The sequence below is a fragment of the Barbatula barbatula genome (genome assembly GCF_947034865.1).
Source record: "Barbatula barbatula genome assembly, chromosome: 15".
Lineage (NCBI taxonomy): Eukaryota > Metazoa > Chordata > Actinopteri > Cypriniformes > Nemacheilidae > Barbatula > Barbatula barbatula.
In genome coordinates this window covers 19,805,179-19,820,637 of record NC_136778.1, presented here as the reverse complement: position 1 = coordinate 19,820,637, position 15,459 = coordinate 19,805,179, and the positions used below count along the sequence as shown (strand labels likewise).

Here is a 15,459-nt window from a genome sequence, read left to right as displayed (position 1 = left end):
TCAAATTGGCTATGAAGCTCCACAGTTATTTGTGAACTAATAATGAAACTCTGACGTGATAGAGAGAGCCACAATGAGCTTGGGCAAGTTTTTGTGAATAGCATTCATCTGTTGAAGAGACCTGTGTTTGCTATGCCAATGTGGATGGGTGTGTGGTGTCATTTTCTCCCACGCCTTACCAAAGAATGTTGAACAAAAGTGTCCCGATTTATTCCGCCAGACTTTCTTCAATTCTCCTGATATTTCATCCTGATATTTGTGATTCCTAGTTTTAAAAAAACTGTTTGTCTAAATAGCTTTTTCCTTTGAAACATCTGACTCCAGCCAAAATGAAGTGATGAAGGAATGAAATGACATAGAGAAAGAAAAACTGCATGTCTCAAGTTTTGATGAAATCCCATTTCTTGGCACTATATTGATTCTTAAGTACATAAGGAGTTTTCGGAAGAACTAAAATTGTGGGATATCAAAGTGTCTTAGAACGTTTTTGGGTAACCCAGACTAAATTTCATGAAGCAACATTTTTGTGTAGCGCACATGTTTGAATGCATTTTGACAGTTTGCATGCTTTGGTATCTCTGGGCGTATTTGACATTGTTGAGATGTTTTCTGAAACTGTTAACATGTGTCTTCAAGATTTGGGTTAGCAACTAAAAGGTTACAGGTGCAAACTTTGCGAGTGATCATTTATGAATTGGTATATATATAGCCTCGTTCCTAAGTTTTCCCTATCAAACCCAGAGACATAGCTTATGTGGAACCGAAGGATAGAGGAAGAAACAAGTTGGCAGGGACATGGCAAAACAGTTTGAAATGCCAATAGACAGAGAGTGTCAAAGTAAAGAAGGTTGTGGCAAATGCTCCTCCCACTCATTTCATAAGCCCTCCCTTTCATTCTCACCAGCCCTTCCCCCTACGACTTACTGGTTGCCTTCAGATATCTGCGTAACGCCCACCTCCTTCCCTCCTGATATTTACCTCAAACAATCCAAACGGCAGAAGTCAGCTGCAGCCTGCTGTATAACGCCTCTATCTCACTTTTTCTCTCCCTACCTCTCGTTCTCTCTGCTACAGGTGGGAGAAGTCTTATGCCAGCCATTCACATAGAACTTCTCCCTGTTGGTCTTAACACGGGCTCCATGTCATAGAATTGAAACATAATAAGAAAACAAATTTGCGGTCTTTTGAAAGAACACCAACCACAGCTAATCTTATTTGATATGGCATTCCAAGACAGGAAAATGAGTTTTGATGAGGTCCTGGACCGGATCGGTGGGTTTGGACGCTTCCAGAAGACACTTTATGTGTGGATCTGCCTACCGCAAATATTCCTGGCCTTCCACATGTTGGTGTCGGTTTTCACTGGTGCTGTGCCACCTCACCTGTGCAGATCTCCCCAGCCAGGGGATGGTGCCCCCTGGTTGGGCCTTAACTACAGCAATGCTTCTTGGGAGACCTGCTCATCCTTACAGAATGTCCAACCGTCCCAGCTGAATCACAGTAACCTCAGTTTACCAATAAGAGAAAGCTCAACGACCCCAAAGAGCTGCAATGGAGAGTGGGAGTTCAGCAAGGATGTCTTTCTTAGCACTGTTATCACAGAGGTGAGTGATAATCTTAAAACATTGTGACATGTTGTTTTTTATATAGCATATATGTTTGTTAAAGTGCAAAATCTTTGGCTGTCTGGGTGACACGCTCAACAACAGCCAATTCATTGACTTTGCAATGCTTTTCAGTTCTTCTTTTTCGGGCCTTCCCTTCTGATCTTGCTTATGAATTAATCTTTCTCATATTTAAAATATGGCAATGTGTACAACAACGTGTTTATCATTGGCTCTTGTGACAAACTGCTTGCAACGCTTCCCCGTTGCTAATTTGATATTATATGTATTTATCCGTTTTATAAATAAAACTAATGTAAATGTAATTTGTTTTGAATAAGTGTTTGGCCAACTTGGCGTGGGCTGGTGCAGTACTTCCAATTTCCTGTGTCAATGGCTGAGTTTACATTTGGGATTGACATGCGATCTAGACCACATTAAAGGGTTCCTCATCTGGATATCTGTTTAGATCGCTCCAATGTTTCATAGTTTAATGAAATCCCCATAATATTTAAATAAGTCTGCAGTGGAATGGACCTGGTGCAAACTTGACAAAGTCTTTTAGGTTTTCTTTTAAAAGCTATTTTAAGTTGTGGGAGACTTCAAATCTCTTAATATGAAGAGAATTAAGAGGTTACAAATAATAATAACACTTTGGTTACAGATTGCTTGGTAATGCTCAATGTTAACAGCCATGAGAATGTCAGATTGTGACACGGTTGATAGCACAATCATCACTGTCAGTCAAGGGTTTAGCCAAGACATCATTTTGAAGCCTTAACACAAAATACCAATGCCAGATGTCACTGAGCTCATATTATACCAGACAGAAAAAACAAGCATATGTGTGCATGTGGTATCTGGTGTTATCTAAACTAGTCAGGTGGTTTAAATGGCTCGGGTGCAGGGCTTCGGGTCTCACGGTCAAAGAAATTTCATCTGTCTTGAAGGACCTGCTTTGATTTACAAACGCTGAGCCCTGGCCCAGCTTCTCAACAGGGGTCTGACAATCTGATACAAGTCTCTGCTATGCCCAAAATGAATTGCAGTAAAGGGGGAAAGAGGAAGCAGAAAAAGGGACCTGGCTATTGCGCCAAACCTATAAGAAAGAATCATAAAAAATAAAGTATTTGATATATCAGTTCCTTCTCTGATGAAATGTGATTAAATAACAAAAGAAATGAATGTCTTAATAATGTCTCAAATTGCACCCACATTTTCCAAGAAATCAAAGTCTGCAATTTAAAGGTGAACAATTGTCACGCTTGTTAAATTTTGTTCTTAAGGTGTTTTAATTTCAGTGCATGTCTTCATTTCGTCAGCTGAACAAAAACAAGTTCTGGCATGTCTCCCACTATCATGTGGCATTGACTCAAAATCTTTGCTAAAACCAATGAGATTCGAAGTCAGTCTGCCATCTTTGAATATTTGATTAATATAATATATGCTTTCAATAAAATATGTTTATTGAGGACGGAAACAGTAACAAATGTCTTATTACTTGCAGTAGCCCCATTTAATACACAAAGAGCAGGGGGAGGTTTCGGTTAATATTATTAATACTCTCCATTTTGAATAAATGTAATGTTATGTTCTCTGGCAAATTTGATCAACTTAAATGCTTGTATTTTGTTAATATATTGCTGCTGTCCTTCTGAAACCTTCTATATTCATATGTCAGTCTCTTTCTACCTTTTACCCTACAGTGGGATCTTGTGTGTGAAAATGCCATGTTAAACCATATTGGCTCTTCTATCTATATGTTTGGACTGCTGGTAGGAGCTGTCATGTTCGGTGCCCTTGCTGATAAGTAAGTAAAAGCATCTTCAAGATACCTCAGGTCATTTAAACACACATGTCAGTACCCTCAAGGGCTGATATGGGGATGTCGAGGTTAAAAGCGGTTTTATTTAACATTATTAACAAGATTGTCATGCATGCCGAAGGACTGTTTTACATGAAATGCCTTCCTGTGCTATAGATTAAAAAACACGCTGGTTGCAAAAAAGCGTCTCTAATAAGAAGCACGTGTTGGAGAGACAGTAGCAGCTCTATGGTCAACACAGTCTTCATGGGAATTCATGACATTGTCACAAACTGTAATCGATTCATTTGTGTTCATGGACACGAATTTACCACTTGTTTCGTGTCAGTCATTTTTCAGGGTCACCCATCACGACTTTGAATTTAAATTATCTTGATATGCGATATCTTTCATATAGCTGGCTCATTCGTGTTAATTCGTATTTGGTTCAAATGAATAGATTCCCAATTTCATGCCCATGCCTCAACTATAGTTGCTATAGTTGATTCAATGAACTGAAGGGACAATGTGAGGGGGTATGATGATACTGCCTAATTCACTGGTTCACAGCTGGTAGGTCTCCACCCAAAAATGTGTGACATTACTTTTCATATTGCATATTGATAGGCTAGTATAGATCGCCAACTTTTAAGCAAAAGAGAAATGCTTTCCATATCTTTTGTGGAAGTTAAAGGTGTCTATGCAAACTCTGAGGCACTTTGCCAGATTCATCTGTCATCTGGAAGCTAGTCATATTTAGTACAAATCAACATGGATAGACTGCGTAGACATCGACTCATTCTTTAAAACTAAAAACTATGCACAGGTTAAAACAAAATTAAGACCCAGACTCCATCAACTACAGATTCACTTAGCTTAGAAAATGTTGGAAGGGTTTAAAGTCATGGAAATGTATTGATACATTTTGCACACTGTTTGCCCAAGCAGTCTGTGTTAATATTATAAATAATTTTGAAAGCTACTTGTGATATTTAAAATGTGCTACTGTCTGTTGTTCGTAACATTTGATTTAGAATCTGTTGTTTTAGAATCACAATTTAGAATTTACACTTTTTCATGTTGCTCAGCATAACTTATATATGAACCATTTGTATATACAGTATACAGTTACCTTATATCAAAGGAATTTGTATATATTTTACAAGGTGGCCAAGCCATACTTTACCCCATCCCAAACCCTAACGCAACGAGGTGGCTAAGCAACGATAAAGACCCACCCTAACCCTGCCCCTCAACCTAATGTCACAGGGGCAAAGTCAAATCATACTAAAATGTTAACATAAGTATTCATACGAATTCATCCATACATTTTTTATTCACCAATTGCAGGAGTCCAATTCGAGTCCAATGTAGTTTTGCAGCAGGTTTGCCAGTAACTTACTGTAGATTCAACTACATTTATATTGATACTCTTCAATTTGAGTTATACTTCAACCAAAATAAAAAAACATATTTTGAGATTCAAAATGAGTAAAAAGAGACTGGTCTCATAACTGGCATTAGCACAGCAACACTGCAAAAAATGATATATTTAAAACCTCTAAAATTACGATACATTTACAGAAAAAGTACATTGCAAGCATTGCAAAGTACATATCACCCATGAAAACACAGTACACATATCAATGAAATGTTCTGTTGTTTCAGGTATGGACGCAGAAATATCATACTAATCGGTTTAGCGGCACAGGTCATCTTTGGAGTGGGTGCAGCTTTCGCTCCAAATTTCTACATCTATGTCATGCTTCGCTTTGTGGTGGGCATGACTGTGTCTGCAGTGATCATAAATGCATTTGTGTTGGGTGAGTAAGAGATGCACTTAAGAAATTCTCCAATCAAGCCCAGATAATTTGGGATAGGGAAAGAGTAGGAACTATCAGACATCTTATCCTATGATTATAAAATGTTTATCATAAGATTTTGTTTATGTTTAGTTTAGTTCACGGTGTACAGTGTGCATTCTGTCCGGTTGTGCAGGTACTGAGTGGACAGGCCCCAAACAACGCATGCTGGCAGGTGTCATCACAGATTACTTTTTTGGATTTGGATACATTTTGCTGGCTGGAGTGGCATACTTGATTCGAGACTGGCGTCAACTGCAGCTGGTCATCTCTGCCCCTGGCTTCCTTTTCCTGTTTTACATCTGGTGAGTTGTAAAGAAGCGAAAAGCTCATCTACAGGAAATGCACAGGAGGTCACAAAGCCATGCAGTATATTTACTTCACCCATGATTCACAGGCGTGAAGAGGGAGAATAGGGAATACAGATTATATTTTGTTTCATATGACTGTTGTTATGATATTTAGTTACAAGACACATTTGTTATAATGTACACCTAAGATGGCTTGAAGGCCGAGCTGTCACAATATCCGTTTTTTGCACAATTATTGGGGCCATTATTTCTTTGAAAATCTTTAATTTTCTTTAGGGATCTACATTTTCTCAGGTGTAATGTTATGAATGATATATCATTTGAACCTACCTATGGGGACTGTAATAAGCACATGATCAACTTTAATATTAATATACATTTTGTTTTTGTCATCCTTAGGATGTGATCGTTTGCTTGCATTTGCTTGCATGTGTATTAGTGTGAATGAACAGTTCACCCTAAAATGACAATTCTGTCATCCTTTACTCACATTTACTCAAGTTGTTCCAAATCTATATAAATGTCTTTGTTCTGATGAACACAGAAAAAGATATTTGGAAGAATGCTTTAACCAAACAGTTTGTTCTGTTGACCACAACAGAAGATATTTTTAAGAATGTCGGAAAGCCAAAAGATCTGGGGATTTTTGACATGAGGCAAAACTTATCTCACGAACGATCAGCCCTTGAATTCTCATTTGTTCCGTCGGAAAGCATGGCCAAGAACAGTGTGGTTCTTCCGAATACCTTTCTCTGTGTTCATCATTAAAAAGATATGAATGCAGATGTGGAACAACTGAGAGTGAGTAAATGATGACATAATTATCATTTTTGGGTGAACTGTCCCTTTAAGTATTTATGGATGTTTATGGTTGTTTGTTTAAGGGTTCTTCCTAAATCTGCTCGTTGGCTAATGGCCAATCAGAAGCATGAGGAAGCACTGGATCTGATCCGTAAGGCAGCACTTATTAACGGCAAACCTCTGGACGACGATGACATTGAACTTTGCCAGGTCTGGCATAGTCTTCCTCTCACATTGCTAGACCTTTGACCAGCAGCCAACACAATAACGGTTTGCTTGTAAACTGACTAACCACAATGCTGATTTTGGCAGAATAACTAGTTTAACAAATAGTCACTTGATCATTCAATAGTGTATCTTTAAAAACTTAAATCTACTGCAAAGTCTAGTTAAATTACTTTTTTTGAGTTTGTGGGAACTAAAAAATGATAGGCTGTTATTTTCATTTAGTTTCAATATAACATAGTTTATGCAAATAAGACACTTATTTATAATTTCATTATTACTAGAAAACATTTAATCATTTTTACCCAAAGCACATTTCATACTTTTTGCACTCTGGGCTTTAGAAACTGTCATAATGTGGCCATTGGCACAGTTCACATTCTCTGTTTGTCCTCCAGTCAACTATAGCTGGAAAAACCTGCCATGAACAGAATTCACTGAAAAATGCTAATTCTGTCATCATTTACTCACCCTCTTGTCATTTCAAAACTGTATGACTTGCTTTCTTCCAAGGGCGTTATCCATTCACTTCTATTGCATGGACACAAAACAAATGCAAGTCAATGGATACCGCCATTGTTCGGTTATTATCATTCTTACTATTAGCTGTGTCCAAGTTTACAGCTGGTTGAGATCAAGCTAAACTGGTACAGTAGATGACATTAGGTAAAGGTCCTGCTGAAACAATTCAGTCATACCACTTTAATGTGGTTAAACTCTGCCGGAAAAATCTGCAATGAATTACTCACCAACAAGGCATTCGACTACACTAGGACATCTGTTCCTCGTTTGAAAACCATTTCAGATATTGTTGGGAGCTTTTTGACCCATAGACAACAAAGTAACTGAAATTCAAAGCGCAAATCTTCATTAGTGTTCCGAAAATAAACTGATGTCCTAGGGTTGTCGAACGACTTAAGGTTGAGTAATTCATGGCAGAATTTTCATTTTTCAGCGACGTTTCCCTTAAAGCTTGATTTTGACATTGGGTAGATGATCCAAGATCGTCTGTCAGCTCATTCAGGTGCTCACCAGCTATTAATAGCTACAATGTAAAGAATTTCTGTAGAAATTACAGCATTACTGGCAGCATTTTGCCAGTAACTTACTATAGATTTGCATTTATGGAATTTACATTTTGTCCAAAGATAAAGGATCATTAAACATGAACAAGTCTTTATCCTTACAGACAAAAATGACTAGCTGCGTAACTACAGCAAAAATGTTTACAGTGTAGTTAAAGGTCTACGCCATCTTGGACATGCTAATGGTCAGTTTGAACAAACTAACAGCCATCTTTACTTTAACCCAATTCATTTCTCACAGCCTACCAGAGGTTGTCTCATTGAAGAATGAATCCCTCAGCTAAAAATGCGCCTCTCTTTTTGCAGAGCCTAATAAATGTAGAGAAACTGGAAGACCAGCGAAAGTACACAGTCCTCGATCTGGTTCGAACACCCAGAATGAGAAAACAGTCTCTCATTATCTTCTACCTGTGGTAAATGTGAAAATACTTCCTCACTTTTAACTTAAATTCGGAATGGGAAGAATTGCATTTTATTTTATTTTTCACGAATACTTGTACACAGTATAGAAGCAAGTAAAGTTTTATATACATAATCAAATTCGGTCTTACATTTCTTTATATTTATGTTTTCCTTTTTATTAATAATTATTTTAAAATAATGTTACAGTTTTATAGTAGAGAGTAGAGTCGCATCATCTCAGTTTATGTCAACTGGACGTTTTTTTTTTCTCACCTCTCAGTAGTTCACGAAATGTAATAGAAATGCATGGAGCTTCAGCACGAATCAAATAACGTTTAAGACTTTAAAGAATAACCCTAACCTCCTGGAACTCACTGAAGTCTACGTGAATCACGTGACGTTCCAACATTTTGATCTTTCGTTGTTGTGATTCTCCATGGCTCATCCGGCTACATAATACAAACTATACTATAAATTACTACAATTAAATTTAAAATAGAAATACAATAATGTCATATATAGTACATTTTTGGCATTGTAACAATTACTGCATGGGACGATTGACCCAGTTGTGATCAAAATATGGTAGTATTTTATTTTTCTGACTGTCTGTGTTTCAGGTTTGTAAATGTCCTGGTGTATTATGGGCTGTCGCTCAATATTTCAGACTTTGGTATGAATATATATCTGACCCAGATGATCTTCGGCTTAGTAGAGATGCCAGCACGGGCAGTTACTCTTTTTACTCTTAACCGCTCCCGCAGGATATCCCAGCTAGCATTCTTAGCAACAGCTGGCCTGGCCTGCCTTCTCACCATATTCGTACCGGATGGTAAGTAAAAACCTGGTTCACCGAAAGCGGAGTTATACTGTAACTAGCTCTCTACAATGTGTCCTACCATTACTTTAAGACTTCATCACTGTTATAATACATACATCTTTCATTTATGACTTTGTAGATCTGTCTGTTGTTCGCACCGCTCTTGCCATGGTGGGCAAATTTGGCATCACTGCCTCTTTGTCGATCGTGTACATCTACTCAGCAGAGCTCTTTCCAACCGTCATCAGGTAAACTGGTAGAATTAGCCTACTTCATGTTATGAGGATTTCTAATGAACTTTTTGAATGCTTATGAAATATTAACAGACGCTACCTGGCAAAGTTCTTTAGAAAATGAGAAATACCTAACCATTAAAATGTTGTGATTATTTTCTCACAATTTACTTGAAAGCTCTTGTTATACTATTAGTGATCGTCTGACTTAAGAATACTTGAAATATGGCATGTGGGGGACGGCTCTCTCTAAACGACATCGACATCAGGTGATCCACAAGGCTGATAAGATCCTTAGTCTCCACGGGCGTTGCTAGGGTTGGAGCGGATACCGGGCTTAGCCCCCAAAAACATTTATATTTATGCATGTGCCAGATATTTGTATCAAAAGTGACTTACATTGCATAAGGCAATCCATGTCTTTTATCAATATGTATGTTCCCTGGGATTGAACCCATGAATTTTGTGTTGCTAGGGCAATGCTCTATTAATCGAACTACAGGAACACGAAGAGAATATGACTGATTAGAATCAGTTGTATTAGAATTCATCAACTCTTAAATGAATGACGCTTTTAAAAACAGTGATACCTGCTGGTCGGATCAGGTAACGTTACTGTTTAACAGCACAACACCATCGACACAACAAAGCTGAGTTTAATTGTGTAAAATAACCCTTGCCAAAACCTCCGGCACATTTTTTTTATTGTGAAGCGAAACGTTTTCAAACTTAAATAAGATCAATGGCTTTTGGCAAAACATAAATGGCCAAAGCCACCAAAGCAACGCCACTATCTCCACCCACCCTGCAAATTCACTTTTCTGCCTGCAGCAATCTAGAAGTTTATTCATAGTCCTACAGCCAAAACTGAGAGGCTGAGAATAAGTTTCTTACCTCAGGCCATCAGACTTCTTAATGTTGACACACCCGCTCTTTAAATGTTTAAGTACAATCCAGCTTTACAAGTCATATCAGCTTTTTTACATTATTTCAACACATCAAAATAAGTTAAGCAATTTCAACTAAATTTCAAGTTATATAAACTCACCACAGACCAAAACAAAACTTAAAATAATGACTTGTAAAGTTAAGTTGATTATGTGTAACATAAACATATATACTATAACATTTAAGGGAGCGAAGAATTTTATAGGCTATAGCTGTGCATTGCACTATAATACGATGTCAAGCCTGCACGGTTCTTTAAAATCGTATCTTTATTTATTTTAGCTGTTTAATAATGACTCTTTTTCCTAAAGTACTTTTAAAAGGCATTGTTAATATTGCAGAGTTTAACCTTTTCTATTTCACAGCAGGTTATTTGTATAAAACTATGTCTTATGCTTACTGTGTCAAAATCTTGAATTCAATTGAATTGAATACTGCCAGAAATTAAATTTTCAATATGATGAAAAATATAAAATCAGGTAAAGAATCAGTAAATATGTGAGTTTTGCTGAAATGCCTCCTTTGGCCAGCAAAAACAAAACTCACAGGCATTACGTATTTGTACCCTGTTCCAGGGTTCAAGGGCTTATCTTTAAATGGTAACTAATTTATAAAGATCTATCAAAACAGGCGAACAAAATAAAAAAAACATTAAAATCACTTGGCTACCACTGCTGCTGAGTGCTGTAGCGTTTCAATACACTTACTCCCACATTCCACAAAACTTTACAATGGTCTGCTTAGATTTGAGATATGGAAACAAGTATTTTTTTCTCTCTTGGTTTCTACAGACAAAACGGCATAGGTATGGGATCAATGTGCGCTCGGGCAGGTGGAGTGATTTCGCCCATCATCTACCTCTTGGGGAAAAGCAGCCATCATGCCCCTATGGTGGTGTTTGGCCTGTGCCCACTGATAGGTTCCGCCCTCACTATGTTTTTGCCTGAGACAGCCCATAAGTCCCTTCCAGACTCTATAGAGGATGTGGAGTGCACTGGGGACAGGTGAGATAACTTTCACCACAAAATAAACAATAAAATGAAATATGTTTATGTTACACATTTTAAATAGAACTTAGAATAGAAAATAGAATGTTAATAGTGCATGCATGCAGCTTAATATTGTTAGCGTGTATGTATCGAGGGACATACACTTATTTTATTAGTGTTGGGTGATTTATGTTGACATGTGGTGAATGGTTGTAAGAATAGTGTCTCTAAATGTGGCCAGCACCCTCACCATTTCAAGAATAGTTTTCTTTGTGGTCTGAAATTTTTAGTTTCCCCTTCCCCTTTTTTTCCATGTAAAGCAAATCTGTATATAATATGAACCATGCATAAAAACATCGTCTGCTTTAGAAAATCACAACATTTTTTAAAGCGGGTCACAGTCTAAAACTGTTTTTTGCTTTACAGTGAAGCGTGATCCAAGCAGAAATTCATCATCAACAACTAGTCTACCTAAGACTGTCTCCAACAGCCAGTTTTTTATTATCTGTCATTTCAATTTTTTCTCAGAAATACCTTAATATAGTATGGAACATATCCAGCCCGATCCAGCGTAAATAGAACAGGGCTGTACAGTATTATAAAGTCTTACACACAACACACATTCGCCTTAAAGACCAATTTTGGGCCTCATTCGGAGCAAAATAAACAACAACTTTTTGTTCATGTTGTTAAATATTTCATGTGATTTTGCCATCTAGTCCTGCTATGTTAATTTGGTGATTTTCAAAACATTTTGAGCCATAAAAAAACCGCATACCCATTTTAGCGCTACACATTTTACAGATGTTAGTGGTTACAGTTTAATATTCAAGTTCATCTTATATAAAGGGGACTATTACAACAAAATGTGAATGTTTCAGATTTTCAAATCTAATGTAATTTGAATCTAATCTTCTATCTGCCAAACATTTTTTTATGTCTGGCCAGATTTCACTTCCATTGAGCGATTTTATTTCCATTAATATTTAGTTAACTATCACCACCTTCTGGGGAAAGAAGTAGTTGGCAATTCTTGGTTATCTGTAGAGAACCAAATACAGCAGTGCAGTATTTCCAAAATATGACTTTGTGTTTTGTATTCACTTTTGTTATTTTGTTATTAAACATTAGACAATTTACAAAAAAAATATATTTTCCATTGGGTGAAGCCTCTGTTTTCTGACCATTTGTTTTCAAGGAACACAGGTCTGGGGTACAGCTACTGTTCAGATGTAACAGAGTGCTTGGTGAAGAAGCTGACATTTGCATTTACACAGAAATGGCGGTCTCTGGACATTAAACATCAGACTACAACTGGCATTTAAATGAACTGCAGCAGCAGCCTGTCAGGAAACACACAAATGTCACGTTTTTCTTAATGGGTTTGAGTTGATGAGAGTGATTGCTGGCAGGTGTGCTTTATGACAGACTGGGTGTAGGCGAGCAGGATACTGAATGTAATCCATATGGTGTGAAAGAAACATGCACAGAATCCCAGACACAATGTTCCAAATGGCATATATTGCCCTCTAAAGGCAGCGGAGTGAAACAATCATGACTGCCATTGAAGGTTCATTCCAAACCAAAGTGCTCATAACTGGCCACTTCAAAGAAAATAAGTATTTTGAAGGGTTTTGATCTGATTCGGTGCTCCATGCATGATGACGCCACCTCCATATGGTCATGGAGTGATGACACACTTGAAGAAACAGTTGTTTGGTCCCCTACACTGCCCGCCAAAGACAAAGTGCAGCAACAACACAAACGCTGGAACTTTTACTTGAATAATTAATTTGTAGTTACCCCAATTTTGACACACTTGTTTCTCTGAAATGGTACAAGACTGCACCAGGAGATGTTGTCACAAGACAGAACAGGTGTCACAAAGCTCATTTCAAGCCTTAACTAAATTTTGAGTAACTGTGTAGCTACTGCGCTTTGCCTTTGTAGGGCAGTACAGTACCCATCATCGTTTCAAATCCCCCACTTTGGAGGGCAAACTCTTCAAAGGACTTGGGGCATAAGGATGAGCCCTCCGGAAAGAAACAAATGTGTTTGTTAGAGCAACATTACTCTCATTTGCAAACGGGTACTGTACTATGATCTCTGACAAAGTATTATTTTGCTTTGTCAGTATAAGAAGTTATCCTCATGAAGTTTTCCTCCCCTGATTTACACTGGTAAGCTTATAATAGTGATTTATAAGTTGAGCTGTACGTGTGGGAAATGTAACATATGAAGATAAATCCGTAAAGTAACCTGCATATTTTAAACAGAGATGGCGACAGAGATAAAGTTAGAAATTGCAGTTTTAGATATTTAATTTGCATTATGTGGAAAAATATTTCTTCCATATTGCACTCATTGATGTAGTATATAAAACTGTCAATCCTATAAAATTTGAATTAACATTTTCCCATGTTACTATATATTTTTATATTATTTTATAAACTCCCTGTCACCATTCCAACACATTATTTCTTGTGATGTCCATCATCTATGCCTCTCTGCTGCAATCTTGTTAGAGATAAGTCTTAGAGTGATTAAAAATTCTGTCATCATTTACTCACCCTCTTGTCATTTCACAACTGTGTGACTTTCTTTCTATCTCAGGACACAAAAGAAGATATTTTGAAGATCTACAATAGAAGTCAATGTGGGGTAGTGTTGTTCGGTTGCCATCTTTCAACTTGTGACACTTCAACAGCATCAAACTTCCAAATAACATTTCGATCTTTTTAACATGTGACTAAAGATAAATAGAAACATAGGCATATTGCACCATCTAGTGGTCATTTTACTTAACAAAAAAACGAAATTAAAGCCACAGGCTCATTTTCACTGACACACAAAATTATATAATTAATTATATATGATCATTCTAGATAAAAGTGTTTCCTTTTCCTTTACCAAAAAGTCATAAAGTTTTAAAATGACAAGAGGGTGAGAAAATAATGACAAAATTGTCATTTTTGGGTGAACTATCCCTTTAACACTTGGGCACATTTATGAATAACACTTATTCATAAATCTAGAACGCTGTTATTAACTACATATTTGTATGCCACGTCCTGAACCAAACTCATTCTAACATACACACCATCCTTGATAGTGCTAATAAATACATAACATAACCCCACCACACACATAATACATCAAACCCCATTGAGATGGATTTAAACAAGAGATAAGAACAGAAAAAAACATTGCAATACATGATTAACTTTGCTTCACGAAAAGCATGGCATTAATGGCATTATAAATATTTCATTACGACTGTATTAACCATTTATCAGAACCACAACTTTTTGTCCGTTCTCTATGGGGCGGATATGGGGATTAGCATAAACAAGGATTAGGCTATAGGATATTCAAGTCAAACACACTTTGCAAAAAAACATCACTGTTGTGCATTTTAAGATTATTAACATTATTCCAAAATATGTTTCTTTGTGTTCAACCGAACAAAGAAATGTATGCATGTTTGGAACAACTAGAGGGTGAGTAATTCATGACAGAATTTTTGAGTGGACTATCCCTTTACGGGGGCGGTTTCCCTGGTTCTTCCCGGAACACTTCCATGAGGTTTTTGGGCTTTCAATCGTTCAATCAGTTTACTATGCAGGATTAACTTCTCCAGTTATGACAGGGCAGAACTTCGGTGGCGGATTATGCACTACAATTTCGTACCGTGGCTGCAGCTAGTGGATGGAACCAACCCGCATTAATTAATATATGATTACTGTTTATCGACAGGGATTGGAAGGTAATGTTCGAGCACAAGTGGCCATTTATGATGACTCGGTTGGACTGGAGAGTCTTATCCAACGCTCTGTGCGCATTTCCCAATGACTTACCGCTTGTGTTCCAGAACCTCATAGTGGAACCCCCTATCACGGTGTGAATTGGCAAGGCACATTCTGAGGAGATTTCGTTTTGGGTTTTGGAGGGTTCCACTACGGACATCGTCCTGAGAAACCCCTGGTTCTTACATTACATTGTGTTTTATTATTTTTGTGTGGCCGACAGTCGATTGTGAGGGAGCTGCCGTCATTTTAAGTTTGTTTTATTGTTTGTTTATTTTATTAAAAGTGGTTTTATGTTCGCCGGTTCCCGCCTCCTTCCTTACCAGATCCTGTATGCTCATACCAAGCAATTCTCCTACCCCCTCCTACCCAAAACCAAACCTCCGGAGAGCGTAAAACCTCGTTCGGATCAAACCTGAAGATGGGAATTCCGCCTTGATAACCCCTTCTGGTCACAAGGTGATGCCCTTTGGATTGCTGAATGCCCCAGCCATATTCCAGAACTTAATGAATTCAAAATTCTAAGATATGCTGGGAAAGTTTCATCCATCGGCTATACCTGAAGTTGG

The 15,459-nt window shown here is 37.5% G+C and overlaps 1 protein-coding gene across 1 annotated transcript; it reads left to right on the top strand.

Annotated features, from left to right (window-relative positions):
• Positions 1-994: 994 nt before the first annotated feature.
• LOC306905055 (organic cation transporter protein) lies at positions 995-12,224 on the top strand. Its single transcript, XM_079475414.1, has 10 exons — positions 995-1,604; positions 3,311-3,414; positions 5,077-5,231; positions 5,407-5,575; positions 6,466-6,592; positions 7,999-8,105; positions 8,715-8,926; positions 9,054-9,162; positions 10,887-11,099; positions 11,511-12,224. The coding sequence occupies exons 1-10, from the start codon at positions 1,221-1,223 to the stop codon at positions 11,518-11,520; spliced, it is 1,590 nt and encodes a 529-aa protein (XP_079331540.1). The 5' UTR covers positions 995-1,220; the 3' UTR covers positions 11,521-12,224.
• Positions 12,225-15,459: the final 3,235 nt, after the last annotated feature.

Coding starts and splice junctions, on each gene's coding strand:
- LOC306905055 (XM_079475414.1), top strand. CDS start 1,221: ATGGCATTCCAAGACAGGAAAATGAGTTTTGATGAGGTCCTGGACCGG. Junction 3,415..5,076: donor TTCGGTGCCCTTGCTGATAA/GTAAGTAAAAGC, acceptor CTGTTGTTTCAG/GTATGGACGCAGAAATATCA. Junction 8,106..8,714: donor CTCATTATCTTCTACCTGTG/GTAAATGTGAAA, acceptor TCTGTGTTTCAG/GTTTGTAAATGTCCTGGTGT.